At 40.5% G+C, this 27,420-nt stretch overlaps 2 protein-coding genes across 2 annotated transcripts in view; one reads left to right on the forward strand and one right to left on the reverse strand.

Moving 5' to 3' along the window:
• Spata17 (spermatogenesis associated 17) overlaps window positions 1-27,420 on the forward strand; it is a 177,007-nt gene that overhangs the window by 145,948 nt on the left and 3,639 nt on the right. The window contains 1 exon segment of the mRNA XM_059280989.1: window positions 24,676-24,758. Coding sequence (XP_059136972.1) covers window positions 24,676-24,756 — 81 coding nt within the window. The 3' untranslated portion in view covers window positions 24,757-24,758.
• Window positions 25,080-27,248, reverse strand: LOC131925598 (heat shock cognate 71 kDa protein). Its single transcript, XM_059280978.1, has one exon. It carries the CDS (start codon window positions 27,201-27,203, stop codon window positions 25,263-25,265), a length of 1,941 nt encoding a protein of 646 aa, XP_059136961.1. The 5' UTR covers window positions 27,204-27,248; the 3' UTR covers window positions 25,080-25,262.

The raw sequence follows: 27,420 nt of genomic DNA on the forward strand, positions 1-27,420 counted from the left end.
ATTCTAGGTATGACCACCGCTTCCATATAATTAAATCTCATTTTTAATGTTAGTACAAGGTAGCCAATAAGGCAGCATCTGTGGGGCACATCCCACTGTATTTGCGAGGAATTCAGGAAAGTAGGTACTGGACTCTGTTTGTGTAGACAGGTCCTATAAGATATGTAGCTAGAGTTTTCCTGCCTGGCCCACGGTCAGGGCAAATCTCTCTCACCTGCCAGTCCCACAGCCTCAGACCCAACCAAGTAAACACAGAAACTTACATTGGTTACAAACTGTATGGCCGTGGCAGGCTTCTTGCTAACTGTTCTTACAGCTTAAATTAATCCATTTCCATTAATCTATACCTTGCCGCATGGCTCGTGGCTTACGGCATCTTCACATGCTGTTTGTCATCGTGGAGGCTGGCAGTGTCTCTCTGACTCAGCCTTCCACTTCCACAGCACTTCCCCCTTTTTCTTTTTCTTTTTTTTTTTATTTCAAAAAGGAAGGTTTTAAACTTAACAAAGTAAAATTACATATAATTTGGGAATTTGGGCGTAGCTTCTCTTACTACTTCCTGCTGGAGGGGGGCGCTGTATCTTGTGGGTAAACAAAGAAAATTTTAGGATCATGGAGTAGTCCATGAGGCTGTATTGTCTGAGCCAGTTGCCTTCAAACCGTTCTGGATGTTGGATCATCTGGGCCATGGTGTCATCGGAGACCTTTCAGGGGGTCTTGGCTGGTCAAACCTGATGTATCTTAATCTGGAACAAATCCATAGCCTCTGGCTTTCTGTGGGAACAAAAGCAGAAACTCTTTTCCAAAGCAACATATCCTTATATCCAAATTTTGAAGTCAAGATACCTTTAAAATATACATTTTGGCATAACTCAACAGCTTTTACAATCAAATGTTTTTCTGCAGTTAAAAATCCCAAAGACAACACAATCCAGATTCTCTGTGTAATATCCATTTTTACGTGGCTTATTTTTTATACTTTTACTGTCTCTTTAAAGACTTTATTTTTTAAAACTATGTATTTGTTTCTATAACTCTATATATCACCTTTTTTGTCTCTTTCAAGCCTACGTATCTTTTACACACATTGTAAAGTATTACATCTGAATCTGTCTTATTGTGAATCTATTGCTTTAAACTGCAGCAGCTGTGGCTGCTGGCTCCGCCCACCTCAGCTTCCCAACATGGCTGTGGTACTTTACCACCGGCTCTGGGAGCTATCATGGGTCTATGCTTTTATCCAAGCAGCGTGTAGCCCAGAAACCTCTTTTTTTGTTTTGTACTAGCAAAGGCTAAATCTACCATGCAGCTTAATGTGCCACTTGCAGAGGCCTCATTCCCGCCAAACTGCAGGTCAAGTGCACACGCTAGGAACCTGCCAGTAGCTCAAACCGGCAGCTGCTGCTCATTTGAGAGAGACAATTAGGAAGCTGTTTTTAGCTCCATTTTAGAATCTTTTTTCTCAGTTTTTAGGTGGAAACTCTGGCCACCACGTTGGACGCCATTTGTAGCTAGAGTTTTCCTGCCTGGCCCACGGTCAGGGCAAATCTCTCTCACCTGCCAGTCCCACAGCCTCAGACCCAACCAAGTAAGCACAGAGACTTATATTGCTTACAAACTGTATGGCTGTGGCAGGCTTCTTGCTAATTGTTCTTACAGCTTAAATTAATCCATTTCCATTAATCTATACCTTGCCACATGGCTCGTGGCTTACGGCATCTTCACATGCTGTTTGTCATCGTGGAGGCTGGCAGTGTCTCTCTGACTCAGCCTTCCACTTCCCAGCTTTATTCTCCTCCTTGTCCAGCCTACACTTCCTGCCTAGCCAATGGCCAATCAGTGTTTTATTTATTGACTAATTAGCAACACATTTGCCATACAGAACATCCCACAGCAAAGATATGGCAGTTGTGTTGGCCATTTGTCTCCTGTTACACAGCATGAGTCACATAGTCTGTATATTTCAACCCTTTTTATTGACCTGTCACATTAGGTAAGAATGTGTTTATTAAACTTATATGAACTTAGAAAGATCCGAAGCCGTCGTATTATTGTAATCCATAAAACTAACCGTGGATATTCACACTGGCACTTCCTCTTCTCCATGTGTTAGAAACTGGGAGCACATAAAGTGAATCACTACCAGAGTCTAGCTCATTGGCCTCTGGACCAGGAAACCTCCACAGTCCGTGTTACACACTGTCTCCGGGTGTGGGAGGCCAGCTTCTAAGACTGTAGCTCTTCGTAGATGTTTGAATGTTTTACAGTTGTACTGTTATCATGAAGAATTTGTTGCATAATATACAGAAATTGAATTGAAATACTGTGTAACATGATATCTTCTAATTTATTTTGTCAGTTTCATTTATTCTTTAGTCAAATGATAAGTTATTTTTAAGAATATAAAGGAAAGTTTTAGATAAGACACAATGATAAAAACATTTATAATCGTAAATATGCCTCTTGGAATAGTTTTGAGCATATTTGATAAATTTGGATTTTTTATTTATCCACTAAGAATTGTATATAATATTATAATTATGTTTCCATATGTAGAAAAGACAGCAAATTATATTGACAAAAACACTGAGTAAATATGTTATATAATTAGTAGTTTTAAAATGACAGACATTATGCTTTTCTATTGTAAGATTGGTTTTCTTGGGAGGCAGAGGTAGGCAGATCTCTGTGAGTTCGAGGCCAGCCTGGTCTCCAAAGCAAGTTCCAGGAAAGGCACAAAACTACACAGAGAAACCCTGTCTCAAAAAACCAAAAAAAAAAAAAAAGATTGGTTTTCCCTTTTAACTTTATATTAAATGATTTTGCTAAAATCACTAATAATAACTTAACTGTTGATAATTTCTATATACCAAATCTTGTTTTCTGTATCTAATAACATTTTATTTCTTCCCAGTCATTTCCTCACATGAAATATTTTTAGTTTTTTTCATTAATAATCATGTTTTATCATTCATTATGTTGGAAATGGTTCTTTTGTTTCTATTTTACTGGGAATCCTTTTTAAATTATAAATAGATCCTCAACTTCATCAAATGTTTCTATACAATGTACTGTGTTTTTTTATTGAATTTACATCATTTGGTGTCTTAAGGCAATGCGTTCACAAATTAACTTCATTTTTCATGACATACCTTTATCACGGCACAGTCTCCAGTCCACTGTACTTGGTTTAGTATTGTTTACACTTGTATTTATCAGTCAGATTCATGTTTGAATTTTGTTTCGTTTCCCTGTAATGTAATTTTTAGCAAAGTTATTCTGACTTTATAAAATAATTTAGGTCATATTTCTTCTTTTTATTTTTGAAAAGATTTTATAAAATTAGTATTTGTTCCTTAAATATTTGGAAGAATCCACTAATGAATCTATCAAGTTTGTGGGGTATTCTTTAGGGTGGGGTTTACCTTTATTGATTTAGTTATTTTAATACATAGAAGACAATCCAGATGTCGACATCACGTCTGTTATGTTAGATTATGGTTTTTTCCAGAATTTGACTTACTCATCTGAATTTCTCTGAATTCCTAGATTTCCACATTTATAGGCCAAGTAGACACCCCGGGTTTCCTCCTCTCCTGCACGGGATGTCTGGATTGATGCTGCCGTCTTTTCCGTCATGGAGATTGATAATGTATTTCCTTCCTGATATTACTAGGGATTTTTCAGTTTCATCAATCTTTATAAACCCAACTTTTTTATTTGTTGATTTTCTGTTAAATTAATGACTATTTTATCTTTCTTTAATATTTGCTCTTATGTTTCCTTTTTGAACGCCTGAGTTTAATTGGCTGCTATTGTTCTTGATAATAATCTTTAGATAATTCACTTCTAATCCTATGACATGCATATGAATCTATAAGCTTCTTTCAAGGTATGAGTTTAGTAGCCTATCACAGATTTTCACCTTAATTTTAAAATTTTTCTATCATTATTCCTATATTGACTAATAGAATTTCAAGATTTCCTACTTATATTTATTGATTTACTTGCTGAAGTTCCCTGTACTCAAAGAACCACTCTGTGATTTTAATCCTCTCAAACATTTTATACAAATTGCTTGATGGCCATGTTCTCTTCTCTCTAAGTAAATGTTTCAACTACATAAAAATAATATATATTCTGCCTTGCTGCATCCAACCTGTGCGTTACAGGACATGTGACGTGTCCTGGGGAACTGTTACTTGGCTTCAAGATTTCCTGTTCCATAAAGGGTTCTAAGAAGTGGTCCTGGCAAGATCTTTATTACTTGGGAACATTGAACAATACACCTAGGAACTAAAGGATCAACACGACGAGTCCAACGCTGTGTTCTAAGACTGTCAAGTGGTGTTCCTCTCGTGGCTTCCTTGATGATGTCTGGAGTGAGAGACGGAGCAGCTACAGGGCCTGGTGGGCCTCCTCAGTAAGAACACAGTCCCTCTGCCTTCTGAGGGACAGAAGGCAGAGCAGTGACAGAAGAAGATGAGTCTCGCACCATGTGAAGTACCACACAGACCCTGCCCCTTTGTGTGAAAGGGAAGTGGACTTTCCTCCTGTTCATTTCACTCCTATTGGATATTCTGTCAAGAGCAGCAGAATCTAAGGCCCATTCACATACCAGATAAGAATGCTTGCACCTCAGTGTTTATAAAATATCAGGCCCAGACCCATTTGAAACAGACCTCAGATGTTAGATTATTACCCTTCCATCAATTAGTAATAGAAAAGAAATCTCTGAGGTAAGACTGCTTCTTTCATTGTGTATTGGGATGGGGTGCACATTTTAATTATTTCCTTTAAAGTATGACCTTCCTTTCATCACTAATTCAATTTTCAACAGACAATTGTTACCTCCAAAGTGAATTTTTAACATCTTTTTTATTATTAGTGTGTATTAATTGTGCAGAAATTGAGTTTCATTATGACATTTTCATATATGTATATAAAGTACTTCCAAGGTGAGTTTTAATTCTTCTATTAGAATCTTAGTTTCTTTTTCCTCTTTTTTTTTTTAATCATCTCTGCCCTTTTATGAGTATCTGGTCCTTCCTTTTAGCCTATTTTATCTATTTAGCCTATCTTTTTAGTATAAAAGAGAATTGAAGCTAGCAAATTATCTCCATCTTTTAGATGTTTTCAGATTGCAGTGCAGGGTGACTTTGAGCTACCTGTTCCTCATTCAGGCCCTCAGCACACTGTTTCCTTCCACAGGCTTATATGATTGTTTTCTTCTGACCCCTCTCATTTTAAAGAACACTAGATGGAATGCCAAAGGATTTGGGCCTTTAGACTGGATTAATCAAGACCTCTTTCCAGGCTTAAGTTGGAGTTGAGCCCCCATTCCCTAGCTCCCCGGTGTTGATAACTGATGAAGTGTGAGAACCACTTCTCAGAACACTGTGTGGCCAAAGATGCCCTGTATGAGGTGGTGTTTGCCCAGCTCAGGCTACAGCTTGGCTTCTGCAACTCAGTAATGCTGCTTTCGACTCCTCCATCTAAACATTCCTAAAGGGAGAGGAATTCATCTTTAGTGCTGGTGCTGGATCAAAAGTAAGGTGACTTATGCAGAGCAGAGGACGTCCACTGGGAATTGTCTGTTCCTTGAAAGCTTCACTGACTTCGTGGATACCCTGCCTGAGGTCTAAATCCTCTTCTCGAAGAGTTCTTTGGGGACATTTTTTAGCTCCACTCATGAGTACGTGGATATTAGTAGGACAGGTTTGTAATCCCCTGGCCCAGGATCCTCATGCTGTTGTCCCATGTGCTTGTCAGAGGTGAATGAGGGTTTGTAAGATTCCACAGAGAAGACTGCCTCGGGCAGGCCGTTCTTCCTGCTCTCAGCTAATTAGCAAGTGCCCAAGAGAGCCAAGCAATCATGGAACACTGAGGTTACACATACAAACAATCACATTAGCAGTTTTGATAATTTGTATAGAATGTAGCTAAATAAGAAAACAGACAAAATAGTTTAAACACTTGGCCTTTGATAGTCACTCTTGGAAACTAAGAAATTTGTGTAAATATCACTAGAGATCATTGACATCTGTATCACAATCTATGTTAGCTAAAGATACATCAGTAAGAGATGTGTCAAGAACTATTCATTAGCATGCTAAATTGCATTGCTAAGGAATGTTTCCATAAAAGAAATTGAAACTCACTTTTGTCTAGCATTTTAACATAATGTCATAATTGTCTTAAATATATTTTTAAATTATTGTATGTGGGGGCATGCACGTGTGTCATGGCACACACATGGAGGTCAGAGGACAACTGTGGAGTTGGCTCTCTTCTTTCCCCTTTCTAGGAGTTCTAGGGTCAAACCCGGGTCATTAGGCTTGCACAAGTGAACCCCTTCACCAGCTGAGCCATCCCACCAACCCCTTAATAGAGTCTTCATTTGACTTTTCAATGTGGAATAATTATTATACTTTTTATTTCTTAAATAATATGAAAAGCTTCTGGAAGATTTTGACTTGTTGGTGACACTCTGAACCCTGTGAGGAATTCACACTAGCCTCCACTTTCCTGCCAACTCTAATACCTGCTAGTACCATGGCAGACCACTTCCGCTTGTTCCCATCCAGACACAGCACTAGGGTGGCTTTTGAACTTGATGTCTTACTCTTCCAGTGCATTGTTTTCATGTCTCTATAGAAATGACTGTACTAAATAAAATCATCTGCCCAGTGATCTAAGAGTAGTTAACCTCCATAACAAGCCAGCAGCTCCCAAGTGCCTGCACACAGCAATCTGCAAACAATTCATTTACTGAGAACATACCATATTAATGAGTTAGCTTTAAAATTACAGTTTAAGGAGAGGAATTAGTCAAGCAAGGATACTGAGAAGTAATCCCTGTGCTCAGGAGGCTGAGCAAGAAGGTCATAGCAAGGTTATACACAAGTCCCAGGCCAGGCAAGGCTACACAGTGAGACTGTGACTGAAAACGACACTAGGTTAGCCATGGGAAGACAGGCTTTAAATCGGCCTCCAGTAAATCCCTCTTCCTTTATTTTCTTTCTTTGGCGATTCTTGAGACAGTCTCACTATGTAGCCCAGGCTGACCTCAAGTTCACAATCTTTCTGTTTCCACCTCTAAAGTGCTGTGTTTAGCAGTGTGTGCCACTACATGGGGAATTTCTGATAAATTCCTGTTTGAAAAACAAAAGTATAAAGTAAGTGTGTGTTTGTCTGAGTCAAGACAGTGCATGCACAGTTGAATTCCATTGTATCTCCTGTGTTGTGTGACAACACCAAGCAGAATTTTAAAGGGTAACAATCATTTAATTATTTCATTTTTGTATTCTCTCAATATTTAAGTGCTAGATTGTTGAAAAATAATAATATAGTCATGTACTAAATATTTATATTAAATTTTTATGTACCTCAGGTGTCAATGCTTTTTATATTTGACAGTCTTTCATTTATGAAGTCTGAATAGTGAGGGGTTGTATTTATTTGCTGTTCAATAGGTTGTACTTTAACAAGTAATAGCAGGTAAACATCCTTTGTGTCTAATACCAAGGTGTTTTACCTACATGTGCTTTTACTTCAAACTCAGTAAAGTTCAAGGGTGTCCAAGTATGAAATAGCTTCTGAGAAGATTCCCATTGCTCTCTTAATTTAATTTAGTCAGAGAAAAGGACACTAGTCCAAAAAGTAGATATTTAATAATTTTGATCCAAAAATAGACACTAAATATTGTACATAAACCAGTAAATGCGCATGTAATTTCCTCAAAGCATGAAGAGAGAGTTGGCATTATAAAAAAAGTATTCATTTATGTTGAGTCTCTGCATTTTAATATGTTTTAGTCTTTATCTACTCTTAGAAAACATAACTACCATGCTCAGAAAGGAAGATATTATTTTAGATTGAAATAATATAATATATAAGATCATATATTTAAGCTTTTAAAATAAATGTAATTATTTTGTATAAATGATTTTTAAAGTGCATCCATTTTTAAAAACGTTGTGGTTTGGTGAAAAGTGATCAAACAGAAATGAAACTTGACTCTAAGGACGAGACACTAGCATGTTGAATAGTTTTGTTTTCTACCTAAGTTAGATGTTATTGCCTGATCTATCTTTTCCATGTGGGAAATAAGAATGTATATCTCTTAAACCATGGTCTTTAGATTTCTTAGACTATAGTCAGAGGTCTTGACTAAACAAGTATTGATACTTTACATTGTTTTCAATATGTCGGCCCTGTTGCCTGTTACATCAAGAACTGCTCTGCATGCTCTGTTTCCCTGGCTTCTTCTTTTCTGGAATTAGACTGTGCCTTCCCCATTCACACCATTTCTTCATGTCTCTTGTCCTTTTCCCAGGGCCTTTCATGGGCTGGCAACATAGTTTTGGTGCCTGAGAGTCTCATCTTACAGAACACAGATACGGAGCTTCGAGTCAGAAGTTGTTTAAGTTCAGTGTCAGCCACTGTTACCTGTGTTCTGACTTGTGGCAATTACCCTGTGTTATTTTTCCCTAATTACTTTGCTTTGTCTTTTCAGTCCTGTTTTCTGAGAGCTATTATAGTCGCAGATGGATCTCTCTATCTGACCCTTGGGTGTGTGTGTGCCTTGTGTATCTTTCCTTTCTGTTGTCTGTCCTTCTTCAGCGGCTCTTGGAGTGGACTTGGAGTTTTTCCAGGAAGCTGTATTTTCTGCTTGCCTGTCATCACTAAGACACCTTCTCTTTCTTAATAAATAGCAGCCTACACTTACCCAATAATACCAATTTCCTTTTAATGTCTGTAAGGTTATTATTTTTAAATTTATACTGATACTTCCTTCTGTTTCTGACAATTTCTTGTCACCTGCAGAAATTAAATGTGTCAACAGCAGCAATCAAATGGCAAAAGGCCTCTCAGCCTGGAGATCAGAGGGTCTAGGAGGAAGAGGTCAGAGGAAGAGGTCAGAGGAAGATGGGTGGGGAGGATTTGGAAGAGAACAGAGGACTGACATCAAGCCCCAAGAATTGAAGTTCCCTCTAAGGGGACTTACACTACTCACTGAGGCAGAGGCCACAGAAGGCCAGAGGTCTCAAGTTGAAGTGGTGGATGTTTAGCCTATATAGTGAGTCTAGAGGCTGTCCGTGCTCCCAAAAAAAATGACTCCTGGGAGGTGGGAAGGAAGGCTTTCTGACCAGAGGACCCTAAACGGGTCCTGAGTTTCAGCACCAGATATAAGAAAAAATAAGACAGAGAAGTAGACAGGTTCCATGTCAACAGACTGAGACTGCTTCATTGGAACAGTGAGGGGCCCCAACTTTAGTGTGGGATGAAGGTTGAGTGCATTTAGCAGGGCTATAGGATAGGTGTGTGTACACACACATACGCACGCACTCATATCGTGGGTAGCTACAAGGAAGTTATAGCTGGTGTGTGTGTGTGTGTGTGTGTGTGTGTGTGTGTGTGTGTGTGTGTGTGGTTTAACTGGGAGCAAGGTGGATCATTTTTCATACCCAAACATAGTGTTTCATGTGACCCTCAGTATATGCTTGAAACTTTGGATAGTACTGAACCTTATATATCAAATGGTTTTCTTCATACATACAAAGAAGAGTTCAAGTGACCCCTCTTAAAGTCTGGTAACTACAGCTACTGAAAAACTGACAAGCAACAGGTAGCAGGAGATGGGCTACACAAATGTGTTGGCATGCATGTGTTGCTAGGAGCGTGCAGAATGTGAAACTCAAAGGAAGGCCAGATGCTTGACACAAGTATTCTTTTACAGGGTAAGGAGGAGTTTGGAATGTAGACAACTTCAGAGCCGTAGTGAGCGGTTGTTTGGGGAGTATGAAAGGGACAAAGCCTGGTGGGATGCTTGATTTTTACTCTCTTCCTCTGTGGTATGATTTTAGTTTTCCTTAGCTTCATAGAAGACCAGGGGAAACTGTACTCTTCTTTGGCAAACTGTCTTTCAATATGAGATCAGTGAACTCGAGAGAAATCTCTCCTATCCGAGCCCAGAACTTGCCGTGCCCCAAGTGCTCAGAGTTTGAGTTCAAAGTGACATATTTAGGGAATTATTTCTGTAAAGCTTGGTTTAAAAATCAGAGATAACAGATATCTCTATAGTAAAGAGCACTTGCTGCTCTTGCAGAGAATCCAGGTTCAGTTCTCGTAACTTAAATGGCAGGTCACAACTGCCTTTAACTCCAGGTCTACAGGATCAAACCCCTCTTCTGGTCTCTACAGGCACCAGCACAAATGTGGTGCCCATACATACATGCAGACACACATATACACGTTAAAAAATTAGACACAGTTAAGAGATTAACAGCTAGCAATGCTAACATAGAACCATTATAGCAATATATAAAAATAAATTTATTTAAAACATATTAGGTCAGTGGTTCTCAATCTGTGGGTCATTACCCCTTTGGGGTAGAATGATCCTTTCACAGGAGTTGCATATCAGATATCCTGCATATCATATTTATATTATGATTCATAATAGTAGCAAAATTACAGTTATGAAGTAGCAATGAAATAATTTTGTGGTTGGGGGTCACCATAACATGAGTAACTGTATTACAGGGTCACAGCATTAGGAAGGTTAAGAACTCCTGTATTAGATGCTTCTGGAATTTTTCATTTGTTTTTTTCAGACTATGGGTAACTGTAGATAACAAACTACCAAACAACCCAAGATAAGGGGGTACTACTGTGTGTGCCTTACCCTTGCCCGCTGGTGGCTGGGAGCCTCCAAGTCCTACCTTCCCTCTGTCCTCTAGAGAACTGCCACCTTCTTGAAGCTGGGGCAAAGAAGAGAGACTGTTTCTGTAGAGAGCACAGAGATGGAGCTAGGAAACTTGTGTTATATGTTCCTCACAGTTGCCAGGGAAACCCTGTTCTTCGCTTCTGCCTCCCAAAGAGGAAGACTAGGATGGGATGTTAGCTGTGTCCTCCATGTCTCTCTCTTCTTTACCTGAGGTTTGGTGCCACACCCCAGCTTTGCTCACCATCAGTAGTAACTGGAGGTCCCTACTGCCTTCTAGTTTCCAGATAGCTGCAATTTATCAGATGTTGGTTAATACTCTGTATTTGAGAGTAGGCATTTCTGAGAGGAAGGAACAGGACAAAAATTCACTGCTCTGCCAATGCTGACTTTAAAGTTAAATGTTAAAATTAAGCCTTCCATTAAATAATTTTAATACACAGTTTACACATTTTTACAGAAAGGTTTTTGAAATGATAATGTATAACATTATAACAAAAATGATAATTATAAATGAAAACGTAGAAGACTTTATAGGCTTTTATCCCCATAGGCTTTCCTGTACAAGGACATTTGAATCTAGCCAATGAAGAATTATGGACAGAGGGCCTGGAACTAACTCAGGGAACATCCCATCTGATAGGTTAGATCAGATTTGAAGGGGAGTTGCTGTGACATAAAACAAGAAGTGTAGAAGGCTGTGAGAAAGGTGTAAAGAAAGATTTACAATAGGCAAGGAAATTCAATTTGTATCTGGTGGCTTTTTTAGAGGAAGTACTAATTATTGTATAAGACGTAATGTTTGGGTGGATCTGCATCTACTAAGGACATAATAACATTTACTGACTATAATTGAACCATTCAGCTTTTGTAGTTGGATGTGTTGCTTTCCACTTACGACTGATGGTAAATCCTTTTTCCTCAGAGATGCCTTGTCTCAGTAGCAATCAGTTCACTTATTCTCATCTTAGTTTTCCTGAGAGAAATTATCAGAAGCATTTCTATAGAGAACATTCACCGTTAATGACAGTTATTGATATCCTATAATTATAAAAAAATTTGCAGTGGGAATTCCATTATATTAATGATGCATGTATATTATTAAGAATTATAAATATTGAGTAATAAAGCTTCAGGTTCACATGCTCCCAGATGTTATTTTGGGGTTACTAGACTGGCAATTTTTCAAAAACACAAGCAGTAATTAGAACTCTCTCCTGATCTCTTTCAGAAACAGTGCTTGATTTTAATTCTTTCATTTGAAAAAACTTGTAAGAAAACACTGTCAGAACTATTGACATTTTTATAGCTTGACAAAAATTTAGCATAATTAAAATGAAATATTTGTTGCATAAATTAAACCACAATTAATATGTTTTCTGCCAGTGCTTGAAGGATAAGATTAAAACAGCGTCGTTAGCAGGCTCCCCACTGTGAGACTAATTTCCTGATTTTTATGCCACACATTATCATCTGCGTCTCATAGCCTCGATTCAAATCAACAAGTGAAAAGCACTGTTTGATGAAGCCTGTGCGCAGAAGGAGATGAACTGCTTTTATGAAGCGAGGCAGGATTGCTTTTTCTCTTAAGAGTTGATGACTAGTTGATTCCAAGGGTAAGATTTGCACTTTTAAAGCCATTAAAATACATAGAAAATTGCCCTTCCTTTTAGTTAGCTTTGTCTTTTAGATTAGCCACCGTATTGTTTCAGGGGTGTTTGCCTTTTTAGAAGGTAATTAGAAAATGTACAAGATACGTGTTATGCATAGGCCTGCCCTCTAGCTAACCAACAAATAATAATAAATCCCATCACCAAAACTTAGTCCTAAACAGTTTCCAGAAAAATAGAAGAAAAATGTGTCCTCTTAGAGGAGGGCTACTTCTCCCATCAGTGTCCACAGCCACAGAAAGATGGCACTGTGAGTAACTTGCTGTGCAAGCATGAGGACCCGAGGTCAGAGTCCCAGAACCTATGTTTCTGTTTTGTTTTGTTTAAGCCAAGCATGGCTGTGTCTGCTTGTAACCCCTGCAATGGGAAAGACAGACAGAGCCAGAGGATCACTGTGGCTTGCTGGTTGCCAGCATACTTGAAAACAGGGAGCTCCAGATTCAGGGACAGTTTGTCTCAAGGAAATAAGGTAAGCAGAGAGCAACACAAGACTACTTCCTATTGATGCCCTTCTACTGATGTCTCCCTCTGGCCTCTGTGTGTGTCTACAGGTAAATATACCTGCATACACATATATATTACACACACACACACACACACACACACACACACACACACACACACACACCAAACAAATTCCCAGCTGCCCAGACAACATGTCAAGTATTCTATTTGAATTTCTTCCAAACTAATTTCTTTTTGGTGTTAGACACTGTTTGACTCAGTGAAGGAAAGAGATAACCGTTATCAGCAGTCCTCTTCATTCCCCAATGTCTTTCTCAGGCAGTGCTGCTCAGGAGAATGAAAACACCATGAGGGTTGGAAATGATGGGGTGGCACTCATTCACCCCTGTTGCCCCCCTCTTTCTGTGGATATGCTAGATGCTGGCAGCAGAAGGATTGGACTGTGACTGTCTAGGGAATGACATGAGTAGAACTCTGCTTGCAAGGCCAGGTACCCCAGCTCGCTGCCTGCTCTACAGAGGCAGTTAGTCTTGTGGCTGCACACTGACTAGTATTTTGCCTTGCAGATATCAAAGGCACACTAACAAGTTTCAGTTGAAAATTTTTACCTCAAGAGATACCATCTTTGGGGTACTTTGATCTTGGTCACTTGATATGACACTACTATAGTAGCACACTTGGTGTGTGGTTGTGCTCTTGAATGGCAGGGTCACGCCTTCCTATGTTCAGGGTTGGGCAGATGATACTTCAGGTGACCACCCTGAGAGCTAATTGGAAGTCGCAGATGCTTTACCAACCTGTCTGTCTGCTGCCATTTCTGCCTCATATTTGCTTCTTATCTGTCTCTCCTTTCTAGAAATTTCCATTCCATGGAGACAGGAAATTTTGTTTGACTTAATCACTACTATATTCTGACTGCCAAGGATTATGCAGGCATGTGATTAATACGTTTTTTAAAGGTTATATGAATAAGTAAATGAATGTTTAAAATCAATCCTTTAACAAGAGCATAAAGAAATAAACTTAACAAACATGATCATTTCTGAGGTCTGATGTGAATCCAGGTTTGGCAAGTAGCGGAGAACATAGACACAGCTCATCAATGTTTCGCTTACCTATTAGCCTGTTTTTAGCTCAAATTGTCCTGACTTGAAAAATACTTCCTTTGAAACTAAATTTCAAGTTATAATCTACATAGATTATTTCCTGATCTGAAAATCTGAACTCTGAAACTCTGCTGAGAATGACATGACATCACAAGTAGAAAGTTCCACAACGTGAGACTTTATTTCATGCTCAGAATTAAAGCAGCTTATAAAATTACCTTCAGCTAAGTGTGTGCTATGCATGTGAAATAGAAATGAGTTTCTGATTTGTATTTTTACCCATCACCAAGATCTGTACTAAGTTACGTATATATAATTATTCCAAAATTCCTTCCCACCAAAAAGAACCCCAAGCATTTTCAATCCACAACATTTTGGATAGGGAAGTATCCTATATGTGGCTATCACTTGTGAAGAATTAGTTACAGTCTATGTGCACATTTTAAATTATTAGTTTACCTTACTTGTTCATGTTTATTCATTGGTTGGTCTGGCATTCTTTTTACCAAAGGTGGCACAGTATCTGCCATGTTCTGTTAGAATCTACAAGTTCATGCACAATGAATTTGTCATGAAAGAACTTGACCTGACTTAGAGTATACCCCAACCTCTCTTTATCTGCAGTAGTCCTGTTCTCTAAGGTCATCATGAACACCAAATACTAAAACTATAGTTCTAAATACTCATGGGCACAGTCTGCTCTGATATTCAGGTTCTATGAAGAAAAGATAAGCATGTAGAAACGAGCTTGAAGAAAATGGTGTGATATAATTTTTAAAAAGCAGAGAGGGAAACCCACAAGGGTGATCTGTTCAGTGTTTTCTTAGCTTCTCTGTGTAACATTTATTTCTTTTGAGTAGAGGGCAGGAGCCTTTCTGGCAATAGTCTTAGGATCTGACATTACTGATAGACACGGTAGGTCAGAGAATTTCTCCATGGCCAGTGCTGCCACAGAAAGATGAGAGGAAGTTAGAATCATGTCTAGATTTTATTACTGGCCTGAGTGGGGAGGATTCGATCTGTTATGGCCTGCTTTGGAAAATGGGGTTCTACTGCCTAAGGTGGACCAGAGAAGGTAAAAAGGCTCTTGCTTCTGAGCCCCTTTCCTTTGGTTCAAAGCACTCAGCCATCAAAGTGCTATACTTCAGGGCTTGTGTCCTGACCCTGCACATGAGGTGCAAGCATTGTAAGCATTGGATTCAGGAGGACAAGTGAGGAGTAGATTCGCTGGTCAAGGGTCTGGATCAGTGTGGCAGTTGTTTGTCCTATGAAGTCCTCATTGAAGGCATAATACCCTGATTGCTGACAAACGTAGATACTGTCTGCCTTGCAAAGTAGGGTCACACTTAAAAGACCTACATTTCTATTTCGTTGAGATTTATTTGTGTATAATTGCATATGCATAATTATTCAGCACTGTGATGGCACAGGAAGACAGACAAGACAGATAAAGGCCCTGGTCATGCAACTCTGACATATGAGTCTGATACTTCCTTCTTGCTAGTGTACCCAACCCTATTGATTAATAATATCTTACAAATACTTTAAGACTTAAGTTATCAGATCTGTGAAGGGATACAAGGCTGTGTCTGCTAGTTGGGATTCTAAAGGCTTCAGTCAGTGTGTGAGTTGGCACTGGGATTCTGATGATGTTTCTAGAGAGGCAAGTTGAAAGATAGGCTTGAAGATGTGCTGCCCACAAAGGACTGCAGGGCCAAGCCCATGTGTGCATTTGTTCAGTCATGTCTTTGGCCAAGTATTTACCAAGCCCATTCTGTGCCCAGCAATTGTGTTAAATTAAATCCTGGGAATACAAGTATAAATGAAATGTCACCTGGCTTTTAGTGGGTGCTGCCCTTGATGAGAACTTCCTTAGGGAGCCTTGTTAGACAGAAGCATTTGGTTTTTCTCCTACCAAGAAACACTTACTGAGGAATATTATAATGTTGTATCTGTTGTTTTCCCCATTGTAGTTCATTCTTGTGAAGCTATCCCAAAATTAGCTCTGAAAATTTTTGCAGCATATTTTCCAGGAGATTAACCATGTGTAAGCCACATGTTCCCTTAAGTACCAGTTTCACACAGCATTCTATTAAGCTGGTGCCATCTTTGTACACACAGGTTATGTTCCTGGAACCTCTTGCCATGATATCATTAGTTGTGTGATAAAAATTAATGAGCAGGATATGGACCTTCCTAACTACAGCATAGTATCTAGTTGAATGTCTTATTTTGTTTTATTTGCAATGAAATTAATATCTATACCTATATTTCTCTGCATTCATCTATTTCTGTATGTACATCTATTTCTTCTGATACATTGTTATATCTTGTACCCCTTTTATTATTATTATTGTACCCCATTATACAATAGGTTTGTCAAACAAGAATCCCCATCACTTATCTGCTGATTCACATTCTGGCCTGCCAATGCCCCGGAGTGCATCTATAGCTAAGACCATACACATGATGGGGAGCTGACTATGAGAACTAGATCAACTGATGAGCTAAATGAGAGTGAGATGGTGAAGCTGTGGAGAAAGATGCTTCAAAGCAAAGAAGCAACTCAAATGCATAATCCTACAGTTTAGATATGTCCTCACTGACCTAAGTCAATTATAAGTGACCCCTGGAAAAGCAACTATGTAACACTATTTGTGGTGATATTTTATTTGTGCTGAAGTGTGGTGATATTTTATTTGTATGTTAATAAATAAAGCTTGCCTGGAGATCAGGGGGAAAAGGCCAGCCATTTTAAATAACAAGAAGTCAGGCAGCACACACCCTTAATTCCTTAGCAGGCAGGATTTCTGTGTCCTGTAGAATGTCTGGCAGTTTCTTCTGTGAAGCAGGAACCTGAAGGACCATCTTGCCTTGCAAAGTTTAGTGGTCACCTTCCTATGGATCCTGCATGTCCAGTCAATACAACATTTTGTCAAGCAGTCCAGGCAAGAACAGTTTCTTGCCCAAATGGCTATTTTTGCCAAGAAGATAAACTCCATATGAAGTGTCTTCAACACCCATCTTTCTCACTGAAGTAAATGTTGGGTGCCAAATGTAGCTGATTTTCTAAATGGTCTTATTAAATAAAAAACACAGAACCAGAATTAAAACCTTAGAGAGATCAAGGAAATACGGAAAGCCACCAGCCAACCTTACCTCACTAACTCTGCAGCTTTTAAAATGACACGACTTCCTGTCTACCCAGGCTTTATATGCCTTGCTTTTCTGCCCTCTCATTGGCTCTCTTAGCCCAGCTATCTCACTTCCTCTTCCTATATAGCTCTGTTACTTTCTGTCTGTACAGACGTCCAGGCCTCTATGATTGGTACTGGGATTAAATGCTTGGCTCTGTTCCCTAGTGTGGCTTTTAACACACAGAGATCCTGCCTGCTAAGGGATTAAGGGTGTGTGCTGCCTGACTTCTTGTTTACTTAAAATGGCTGGCTTTTTCCCCCTGATCTCCAGGCAAGCTTTATGTATTAACATGCAAATAAAATATCACCACATTTCAGTACAAATAAACTATCACCACAACTATTCATCATAGTTACTCTTAAAAAATAGGTGCACTTAAGAGTGTCTTTGAAAATAGCTGGCACTCACGAAGTACTTGCTGTGTGCTAGACACTGGTTCCATTGTCTTTTGTTTGTTGAGACAGTGTCTCTCTATTTGGCACACAGTGACATGGAACTGTCTATAGAGCCCAGACTGGCCTCAAATGTGCGATCCCTGCATCAGCCTCCAAGTTCTAGGAGGTGACAAGCATGGCAGAGATTCTGTGACTTATGTAAGATCATAAAGTTTTTAAGGAGTCCACTGAGCTCCAAGGCAGAGCTGCCTCTGAGTCTGTGGCTCCAGAAAGCCTTTGGGCAGACCCTGGAGTCACCTGCAATCTCTGGGCATTAGTAATATGCAGGGAGGTCTGGTTTTGTTTTGGTTCAGGTTGACAATGTGTTATCAGTTTATACATCTAAAAGTTGATCCTTTCAAAGCATATACAAGTGGTGTCATTGAAAGAAGGCATAATAAATTCTAGGTCTTGGGGACTTAGGAGAATACAAAGAATGGAACACTTAAAGCTGTTTTCTAGGAAGCTTGAAGTGAACAGAGAGGAGCGTCCTCAGCTACAGCAGCTGCCCAGTGTGTGCACTTTGGATAAAACTGTGGAGATTCTGTCATCTCAGAGCTTCCTCATATGACAGGAGTGTGACACAGCCTGGCTAACTGAGCACCTTTGCCAAAGGCGGCGTATGGCAGTTACTGAGACCATGGGTGTTATAAGGGGGAAGTTTGTTCACAAGGTGGCCACCTGTGAGGAGACTAGAAACCTGAGCCTCACATGCATCTCTGCAGGAGTGCAGAGCCTTGATGTTTAGATTTGTGGGCACAGCCACAATGCCAGCATTTGTCAAGCACACAGCAGCATCCAGAGTTTGAGAGCAGGCTGGGTAGCAGAGTTCTAGACAAACAAGGCTACATGGGAAGCCACCACACCAGGAAGGGAGGAAGAAGAAGAGAGGGGTGCACTGGAGTGTGGGGAGACCACTGGTGGTCTTCATGTGTGTACTCAGATCTTCCCAGCTCTTCTTCAACATGGTCAGCAAATGGAGTTAGTGTGACCTGCTGAGACTGAAGCTCTGGGCCCTCATGTTAGTGTCACTCACTGACACCTGTGCATGGCCAGATGATGACCTGCAGACTTCTCAAAAAGCAGCCTTGGAGTCCCTGTAATGTAAAGTGGGCCACCATTATCATCATGATGTACACATCAGCACTGTCACCTACACCAAAACCAGTAGGAAATTCATCATAAGTTTCTCAGCCATGTGGCCTCCAAAATTAATGGTTTTTAAAGTCAAGTAAAGCAAGTAACTCAGATCACTCTCAGAAGGTTTGTTTAGGCTGAGTTTGTATGAAGCATATCAGGTTCTCTTTGGAGCTGCCCCATCAGCTCCCACTCAGGGAGCAGAAGGAATCCTGAAGGCTGGCTGGCAAGAGAATTTGGAGTTTCATTCAGGAAATAATTTTCACTAAAATAGCATTTAACATTCAGTCAAAATTCCTTATCATCTACCTTTTTTTTTTAGTTCTAAGAGAAAAATCTCTGCGATGTTTTAAACCAAATATATTAAAATCATTTAAGTTGATCAGTACGTACCTAACTTTTGATTTTTCACTGTACATCTGGGGCTATGCCCCTGGTGCAGCAGCATGTTCCCCTGACCAGCATGGACATGGGTTGGCTATGTGCTCAGCTGTGTCTGCCTGCTGAAAAGCCTTCAATAACTAGATAAACATACAGCTGCTGACCTGAGGTTCCGACACTTTGGGGTGAGTGGCCCAGGAAATTCACTCTTTGTCATTTTGACTTGGATTTGAAAATGAACCTGGGCTGCTTTCCAACTCAAAGAGCCATTCAGTTCCAAAGACTCCTAAATTGTCCCAAGGAGCTCATTGTGGCAGCAGATGATTTGTGTTTGGCTGGGCATCCTAATAGCAAAAGCTGTCTGCTCTGGCAAGCAGCAGCCATGGCAGAATGTAGAATCACCCTCCCCAGTGTTTTTCGCGATGAGGTTGTTTTTCTGAAAAGCAATCCCCCACCCCCTGTTTAGCCTGACCCCACAAGAGCATTGTGCAAGTGGTTTTCTTGAGCTCGCAAATAAATAGCGTCTGATAGCAGGGTGACTGTTTTATTGCATCAGGAACAACTCATATGGAACTTAGAATCAGTACCAGAGGTTTCCTGAGACCAAAGCTGTACTTCTGCTACCAAGCTAGCAATCAGTTACCAGTAAGGCTGTGAGAAACTGGGAAATACAAATAAAAGAAAGGCAGGAAAGGATTTCTGGAAGATTTTTCTTCTATAGGACCCAGTGGGCCAATCTATGTTCATCCACATGACTATAAATGTCTATTGTCTGGCCCTAGGCAGGACTAAGTCCTGGTACCAGTGGTGGAACAGAACACAGTCCACTATGCACGCAGGCCCACTTGCTACCTGACTGCACAGGGAAAGGGAGATTCACAACTCAGAGAAGTCCAAAATTAAGAACACAAGAGCATCACAGGACTTAAGGAAGAAAAGCTCAGAACCTCTGAGTATAGTCATTGCCAATCTTATCTGTACATGTAAACACACGTGCATACGTATGTTCAGGGTACTGTTTAAAAGACAGTTACTCATGGGAGGTGTGATCAAAGTCCTGTTTCATCACATTGCTCTAAACTTGGCAGAGCATCACTGAGATTTACTTCATCGGGCTTTTGAAAGAGGATAAGTAGACCATGAGCAGGATTTGACCACTGATGGACTGAGAGGAGAAAACGCGGGTGCTGAGCACCTTCCTTTCTCCTGTTCATCTCCGGAATGAAGATGCGGGGTAGACAGTTCCCTTCCTCAGTTAACGAGGCACATTGTGGTCGACTGAAAGAGTCATGAAATGGTCCATTTTTAAATAGATACAGGCTGGTCTGGACTGTCTGCTCATCCTAGTGTGCGTTTTGGCAGAGTGTCTTTCAGGGCACTGGGTGATTTTACCTGTTACTCGGTTTCCAGTTTTAGGCTTCTCATCGTATTCCTTGATCATCCTCTCAGGGTCTGAGGTCTGTCTTTCCTTCCGGCATTAGTTTTTTTGTGTATTCTCTCTCATTTGTTTTCTTGCTCAGCCTGGTTATCAGTTGCCCAATTTTATTGATGTTTTCAAGGAAGTGGATGATTTTTTTTTATTTTTCTCTTTCCTTATTTCATGAGCATATGTGTATTTATGTGTTATGTGCGCATGTGTATGTTTGTTTACATGTGTGGGTATATGTGTGTGCATGTGCATATATACATATATGCACATGCTATATATGCACATGCTTGTGGAGGCCTGACGTTGACATAGGGCATCGTCCTCATTGCTTTTCACTTTGTTTACTGAAGCAGGTGATATTGGAGACTATCAGGGGGCACTTAAGTGCAATGGAGGCTTTCTTGCCTCTGGAGACCATGACTTAAGAAGCTACAGTGCAGAATCATCAACAGCCCCCAAAGTCATCATCAGCCAGCGGCTTCCAGTTCCTGTGTCTTGCAAACATACATGAATGAATGAATGAATGAATCTCACAGACAATGGAGGAGTGAGTTTAGCTGTGGGTGAGAGCCCAAGGGGAGGAAGCAAGCAGAGCTGCAGGAGCAGGTTCCAAACAAGGCCGACCATGTTTCCTGATGAGGGTTTGTAAAGCTTGTTGGGCTGCAGCATGGGCCAAGCTGGTCAGTCCAATTGTCCTACCCATGAGGTGTCCATGCATCTCTTCATCCCTGTGTTTGCACAGGAGTTTCAGGCACTCCTTCCAGGGCCAATGAAGCATCTGGTCATTCCTCACAACTATGTTCACTAGAGTTGTTACATAAAAGGAGAACAAGCGGGAATAGCCAGAACACAAACCAGGGCCCCTAAGCGGTTTTAGTATTTCTGGCCTCACAACAAGACAGAACTTCAGATAGAAACAAGAACGTTTCCAGGTTCTGGACTAGGCAGAGCTGGTTCCAAGGACCAGAAACAGAACTCCCCATTTTCAAGGTCCCCACATCAGAACTGCCTGCCGTGTTTCTGTCTCCTGTTCTTATCACAGGGTCTGTCACTGAAGAACCTGGGGCTCCCCAGTTACAGCTAGTCTTCTCCCAGGGCTCCCCTGTCTTTGCCTCCAGAGTGCAGGGATTATGTGATGTTAGGGGTCCAGATTCTGGCCTGCATGCTTGAGGAGCAAGAAGTCGACCTGCTGAGCTGGCGCCCTAACCCTGTTCTCTACTTCTGATTTCCTGATTTCTACTCAGATTATCTTCCTTTGCTTGGTTGTAAGTGCTCTTCCTAATTTCCTCAAGCAGTTCAGGTCACTGGTCAAAGGCCTTGTCCTCTACTCTCTCCTTGCTGCTCTTGTTCCCATGCACTGTTGTTGGGCCTTCCATCATCATAAGCTTATTTCCATTTTTCGTTAAGTTTGTTTTGTCTCCTGAGATGTCTTTGGCTTGTGTCCTTTTCAGAAGTGCACTGTCTAAGTTTCAAATATTTGGAGGTTTCCATGTATCTGGCATTGATTTCCAGTGTAAATCTGCTCTGTTCTGAAGCAGTACTTGTGTGGTTGGTTTTAAATTTGTTAAAGTGTTTTATGGTCCAGTATGTAGTATATCTTGGCATTTCTATATAAATCTGAGGAGAGTGTGTGCACCCTGCTGCTAGGGGATAAAAAGTCTATAGATGTCAATTACATCCAGTTGATTGACAGTGCTGTTCAGTTCAATTACACCCTTGTTGATTTTCTACCTGCTGGATCTGTCAGTCACTGATAAAGGGGGACAGAATTTACCAAATACAATAGTGACTCCATCCACTTCTCCTTACCAGTTCTATGAGTTTTTGCCTCATGTATTTTGACCCTCTGACTCTAGGCACATGTACGTTAATGATTGACAGCTCTTCTTGGAGACTTGACCCCTTTATCATTCTTTAATGGCTCTCATTATCCCTGATCATTTTCCTTATTCTGAAATCTGCTTTATCCAAAAGTAATATAGCTATTTCAGCTCTCTTTTGGCTAATGTGAATGTGGTGTTCCTTCCTCTGACTTTTTACATTCACTATTTGTGTTTAATATTTGAAGCAAGTTTTTAAACTATATTATTCAGGATTCCATTGTCTCTTATGGGGCATTTAGACCATGCCCATCTAAAATGATTATTAATGCGTTTGGATCACTCTCTACCACCGTGGTAACTTTTTTCTTCACTACACTTGCCTTTTATTTAGTTTTAGTTTGTTTTCCCCTTTATTTGGCATGTCTGCTATTAATTAGCACTCAGCTGCAGTACCCAAACTATTTTCTTACAGTTGCTCCAGAGTGTGGAGTACATATTTACAGCAAATGAACCACTTCATTGCTTACAGTTAAAATATTTTAACAGATTTCCCTAGTTTCTCTCTCCAGACCCTTACATGTCACATTGACATCATTTGCTTCCCCCATCCATAGCTGTAGTCACCAATCACATCACTGTTACTATGACTTCATAACAAAGACTATTATATGATAGATTAAGGATAAGAAAAACTAATGATTTCATTTTCCCTTTATACCTAAAGCTACATTTCTGACCTCTTTCACATTTCTTACCTCTTTAGCATTTCATGTGGGATGGGTCTATTTGTTTTGAAAGTTAAGTAAAATATTGCTATATACACTTACAAAATTGAAGCTATTCGCATTTCTTGGTTATAGTGTTCATTGAGTTGCCAACATAAAAATCACTATTGTGTCACACAGACAAAAGAGCTTTATAGATTCAAGGTGAATGGCTGTATGCATTACTAGCTGTTGGTAAACATGTCTGAGATGTTACTGGGAGTATTGCAAACAGTAGGCTGGAGTTGGATTACCACCACTACACATCTGGAACAGAAAAAAGCATGACTATAGGTGCTGAGTCCCACAGGGAAATCCAACTTCATTGTACACAGTCCATCCAATCTGTGCTACCAAAGAAGTATTTTCTTCAGATTCACACATTTGTTTTTGTTGTTGTTGTTGTTGTTTCTGAGTTTCTATTGCACACATTGTCTCTGCACTCAAGAGCAGCACCAGTAACCACCTTCATGTTGTACAGGCAAGACAAACACAGAATGACCAGTGTAGAAGTTTTCCTGAGTTTAGTCATCAACACGGATATTTAGGGTTAGGAGTCTCTGTTTCAAGGCAGAGTCAGATTGATCTCTGGTGACACACTGCAGATCTCTGGTGACATACCAGCACACCACGGGTTCTCCTGAAGCTTCCCCTTGTGGACTTTGAAGTGTGGCCCCTCTTGGGAGCCAGGTCAAGGATGGAACCCCTCTCCTAGGCCAGAATTTTCTCCAACAATAGACTCTTAAGAAGAAACTAAACCTCTACATAATCTGATCATTTCTTTACAGTATTCAGGGTTTGTTTAGGAGCTATCTCTTTAGCAGCTTTACTTGTTTAGCCTACATGCTGGGGAAGCATCCATTTCTTAATCAATGCTGTTAGTCTGACTACTAGTAAAAAACTACTACTTCTCCACCTGCCTTTTAAAGAACAAGCCAAGTCCAATGCTTCCACACTTGACCTCTGGTACAGTTATGTGGACACATCACATTCCTCTTTTCAGGGATTCAGTTAACAAACATTTACTTGGTCAAAAATTAAGTACAGAATCCCACCACCTAAAACCAGGGCAAAGGCAACCACAGTGCAAACTTCTTGAAAGCAGATGGTTAAATCTCACCAACGTGAGCTCACTGCTCAGAGCTGCCTGTGTGTGCCACCCACAGACATTAAAAAGTGTGTTTGCAAGCCATGGTGCTGCATGCCTGCTGGTCCAGAACTCAGGAGGCAAGCACAGAAAGACTAACACAAGTGTGAGGGCAGCCTGGCCTGTGATGATTTCTAGGACTGTCGGGGCTGCAGTAAGACTTTGTCTCAAAAAACAAAGCAAGCAAACAAAAAAACTAGTGTGAATTTAAAGAAAGCTTTCAACTGATAAAAATCTTAGCGGCTAATTGTGTGTGAGGGCCTGATGGGGAACATGAGTGTAGTTGTTAAAAAATCTACCTTACAGTTCAAGTTAATCCGAGTGATAATGTGATAATGGTAACAGTATGAACCAGTGGGGTCTCTGTGGTAATCTAAATCTCTTTCCTCTAGGATTTTCAGACTGTTCTACCATCATTTGACCTCTTCTCAAAGTATGGAAAATTATATTCAAAAGCTGGACAAATTGTATAAAGGTATGCATTTTTTCCTGAGTACTTAAAAATATATACTAAATAAACAATCAAATGGAGACCGACGTGTCAGGTACTTTAAAATGATATAATCATGTTTATGTAAGATAAAATTCTAAATTCTCTTCATTCTAATCTGATGGTTTTCAACACTTGATTTTATTTTCAAAATATCTTCTCTAAAATGGACTAAAAATACATAAACAGAACTAACAGAAGTCAGATATCTTCTTTTTTTTTTTTTGTGCCAATTTAAATAATTTTATTAGACATTCCATTTTCCACCTGTTTTATTAGACATTGCATTTTCCGTTTAGGATACAGTGCTTTATAAAGTGCAATGTTTATTTACTTCCTCTCCCTGTGCACATGTTCCGTGTTCAAGTATTGAGAATGCCCAGTAATTTATTGTAGCAGCCTAAATTTAAAACTGCTATGAAACTTGCTAAATTTGGGTCCTTCAATTGTTTCCCTGTGGAACAATGCTACACCTCTACTTGGATTGACTTAATCCACCTCTTCAATGGTGGGCCCTGAAGAAGCACCACCAGATGGAGGAGCTCCTCCACCAGGGAAGCCCCCAGGCATTCCTCCTGGCATGCCACCAGCACTCTGGTACAGCTTGGTAATGATGGGGTTGCAGACTTTCTCCAGTTCTTTCTGCTGGTGTTCAAACTCTTCCTTCTCTGCAGTCTGATTCTTATCCAGCCAGCTGATGATTTCATTACACTTGTCTAGAATCTTCTGTTTGTCCTCATCATTGATCTTGCCTTGAAGTTTCTCATCTTCAACTGTTGCTTTCATGTTGAAAGCATAGGACTCCAATGAATTCTTGGAGGAAACCTTGTCTCTCTGCTTCTCGTCTTCAGCTTTGTACTTCTCAGCCTCCTGGACCATGCGCTCAATATCCTCCTTGCTCAAGCGGCCCTTGTCATTGGTGATGGTGATCTTGTTCTCCTTGCCTGTGCTCTTATCCACAGCAGAAACATTGAGGATGCCATTGGCATCAATGTCAAAAGTGACTTCAATCTGAGGAACACCACGGGGTGCTGGAGGTATGCCTGTAAGTTCAAACTTTCCAAGCAGGTTGTTATCCTTGGTCATGGCTCTTTCACCTTCATACACCTGAATGAGCACACCAGGCTGGTTGTCAGAGTAGGTGGTGAAAGTCTGTGTCTGCTTGGTAGGGATGGTGGTATTGCGCTTGATGAGGACAGTCATGACTCCACCAGCAGTTTCAATACCAAGGGAGAGAGGAGTGACATCCAAGAGCAGCAAATCCTGAACATTCTCAGACTTGTCTCCAGACAGAATGGCGGCCTGGACAGCTGCACCATAAGCAACAGCTTCATCGGGGTTAATGCTCTTATTCAGTTCTTTTCCATTGAAGAAGTCTTGCAGAAGCTTCTGGATCTTGGGGATTCTGGTAGAACCACCCACCAGGACAATGTCATGGATCTGTGACTTGTCTAGTTTGGCATCTCGAAGGGCCTTTTCTACAGGGTCCAGAGTGCCTCGGAACAGGTCAGCATTTAATTCTTCAAATCGAGCACGGGTAATGGAGGTATAGAAGTCGATTCCCTCATAGAGCGAATCAATCTCAATACTGGCCTGGGTGCTGGAGGAGAGGGTACGCTTAGCCCGTTCACAGGCAGTACGCAGACGCCTGACAGCTCTCTTGTTCTCACTGATGTCCTTCTTGTGCTTCCGCTTAAACTCAGCAATGAAATGGTTGACCATTCGGTTATCAAAGTCTTCTCCACCCAAGTGGGTGTCTCCAGCTGTTGATTTGACTTCAAAAATTCCATCCTCAATAGTGAGGATTGACACATCAAAAGTACCACCTCCCAAGTCAAAAATCAGCACATTCCTTTCAGCTCCAACCTTCTTATCTAACCCATAAGCAATAGCAGCAGCAGTTGGTTCATTAATAATTCGAAGCACATTGAGCCCGGCAATAGTTCCAGCATCTTTTGTTGCCTGTCGCTGAGAGTCATTGAAGTAGGCTGGCACAGTGACCACAGCATTGGTGACAGTCTTCCCAAGATAGGCTTCTGCAATTTCCTTCATCTTCGTCAGAACCATAGAGGACACCTCCTCTGGGTAGAAACTTTTTGTCTCTCCTTTGTATTCTACTTGGACCTTGGGCCTGCCTGCATCATTCACCACCATGAAAGGCCAGTGCTTCATATCAGACTGAACAACAGCATCATCAAACCTACGTCCGATCAAACGTTTGGCATCAAAAACTGTGTTGGTGGGGTTCATTGCAACCTGATTCTTCGCGGCATCCCCAATTAGTCGTTCTGTGTCAGTGAAAGCCACGTAGCTCGGTGTGGTTCGGTTACCCTGGTCATTGGCAATTATCTCCACCTTCCCATGCTGGAAGACACCCACACAGGAGTAGGTGGTGCCAAGATCGATGCCAACTGCAGGTCCCTTAGACATGGTTGCTCGTGTGTAGGCCTGTGCTGCGCTAGCGACGACACTGCACGAATCCCCCGAAAGCTGACTCCGCGTTCAATGAGCCAGATATCTTCTAATTAAATGACATAGTAAAGATTTACACAGTGCCTGAAAATATACCAGTGGTATGCAAAAACCTAAACTGTTTCTCAGTACTATATTAATACAATATAGTTAAAGTTTCTTTACTTATTTAATA

The sequence above is a fragment of the Peromyscus eremicus genome, chromosome 15 (genome assembly GCF_949786415.1).
Source record: "Peromyscus eremicus chromosome 15, PerEre_H2_v1, whole genome shotgun sequence".
Taxonomy (NCBI): domain Eukaryota; kingdom Metazoa; phylum Chordata; class Mammalia; order Rodentia; family Cricetidae; genus Peromyscus; species Peromyscus eremicus.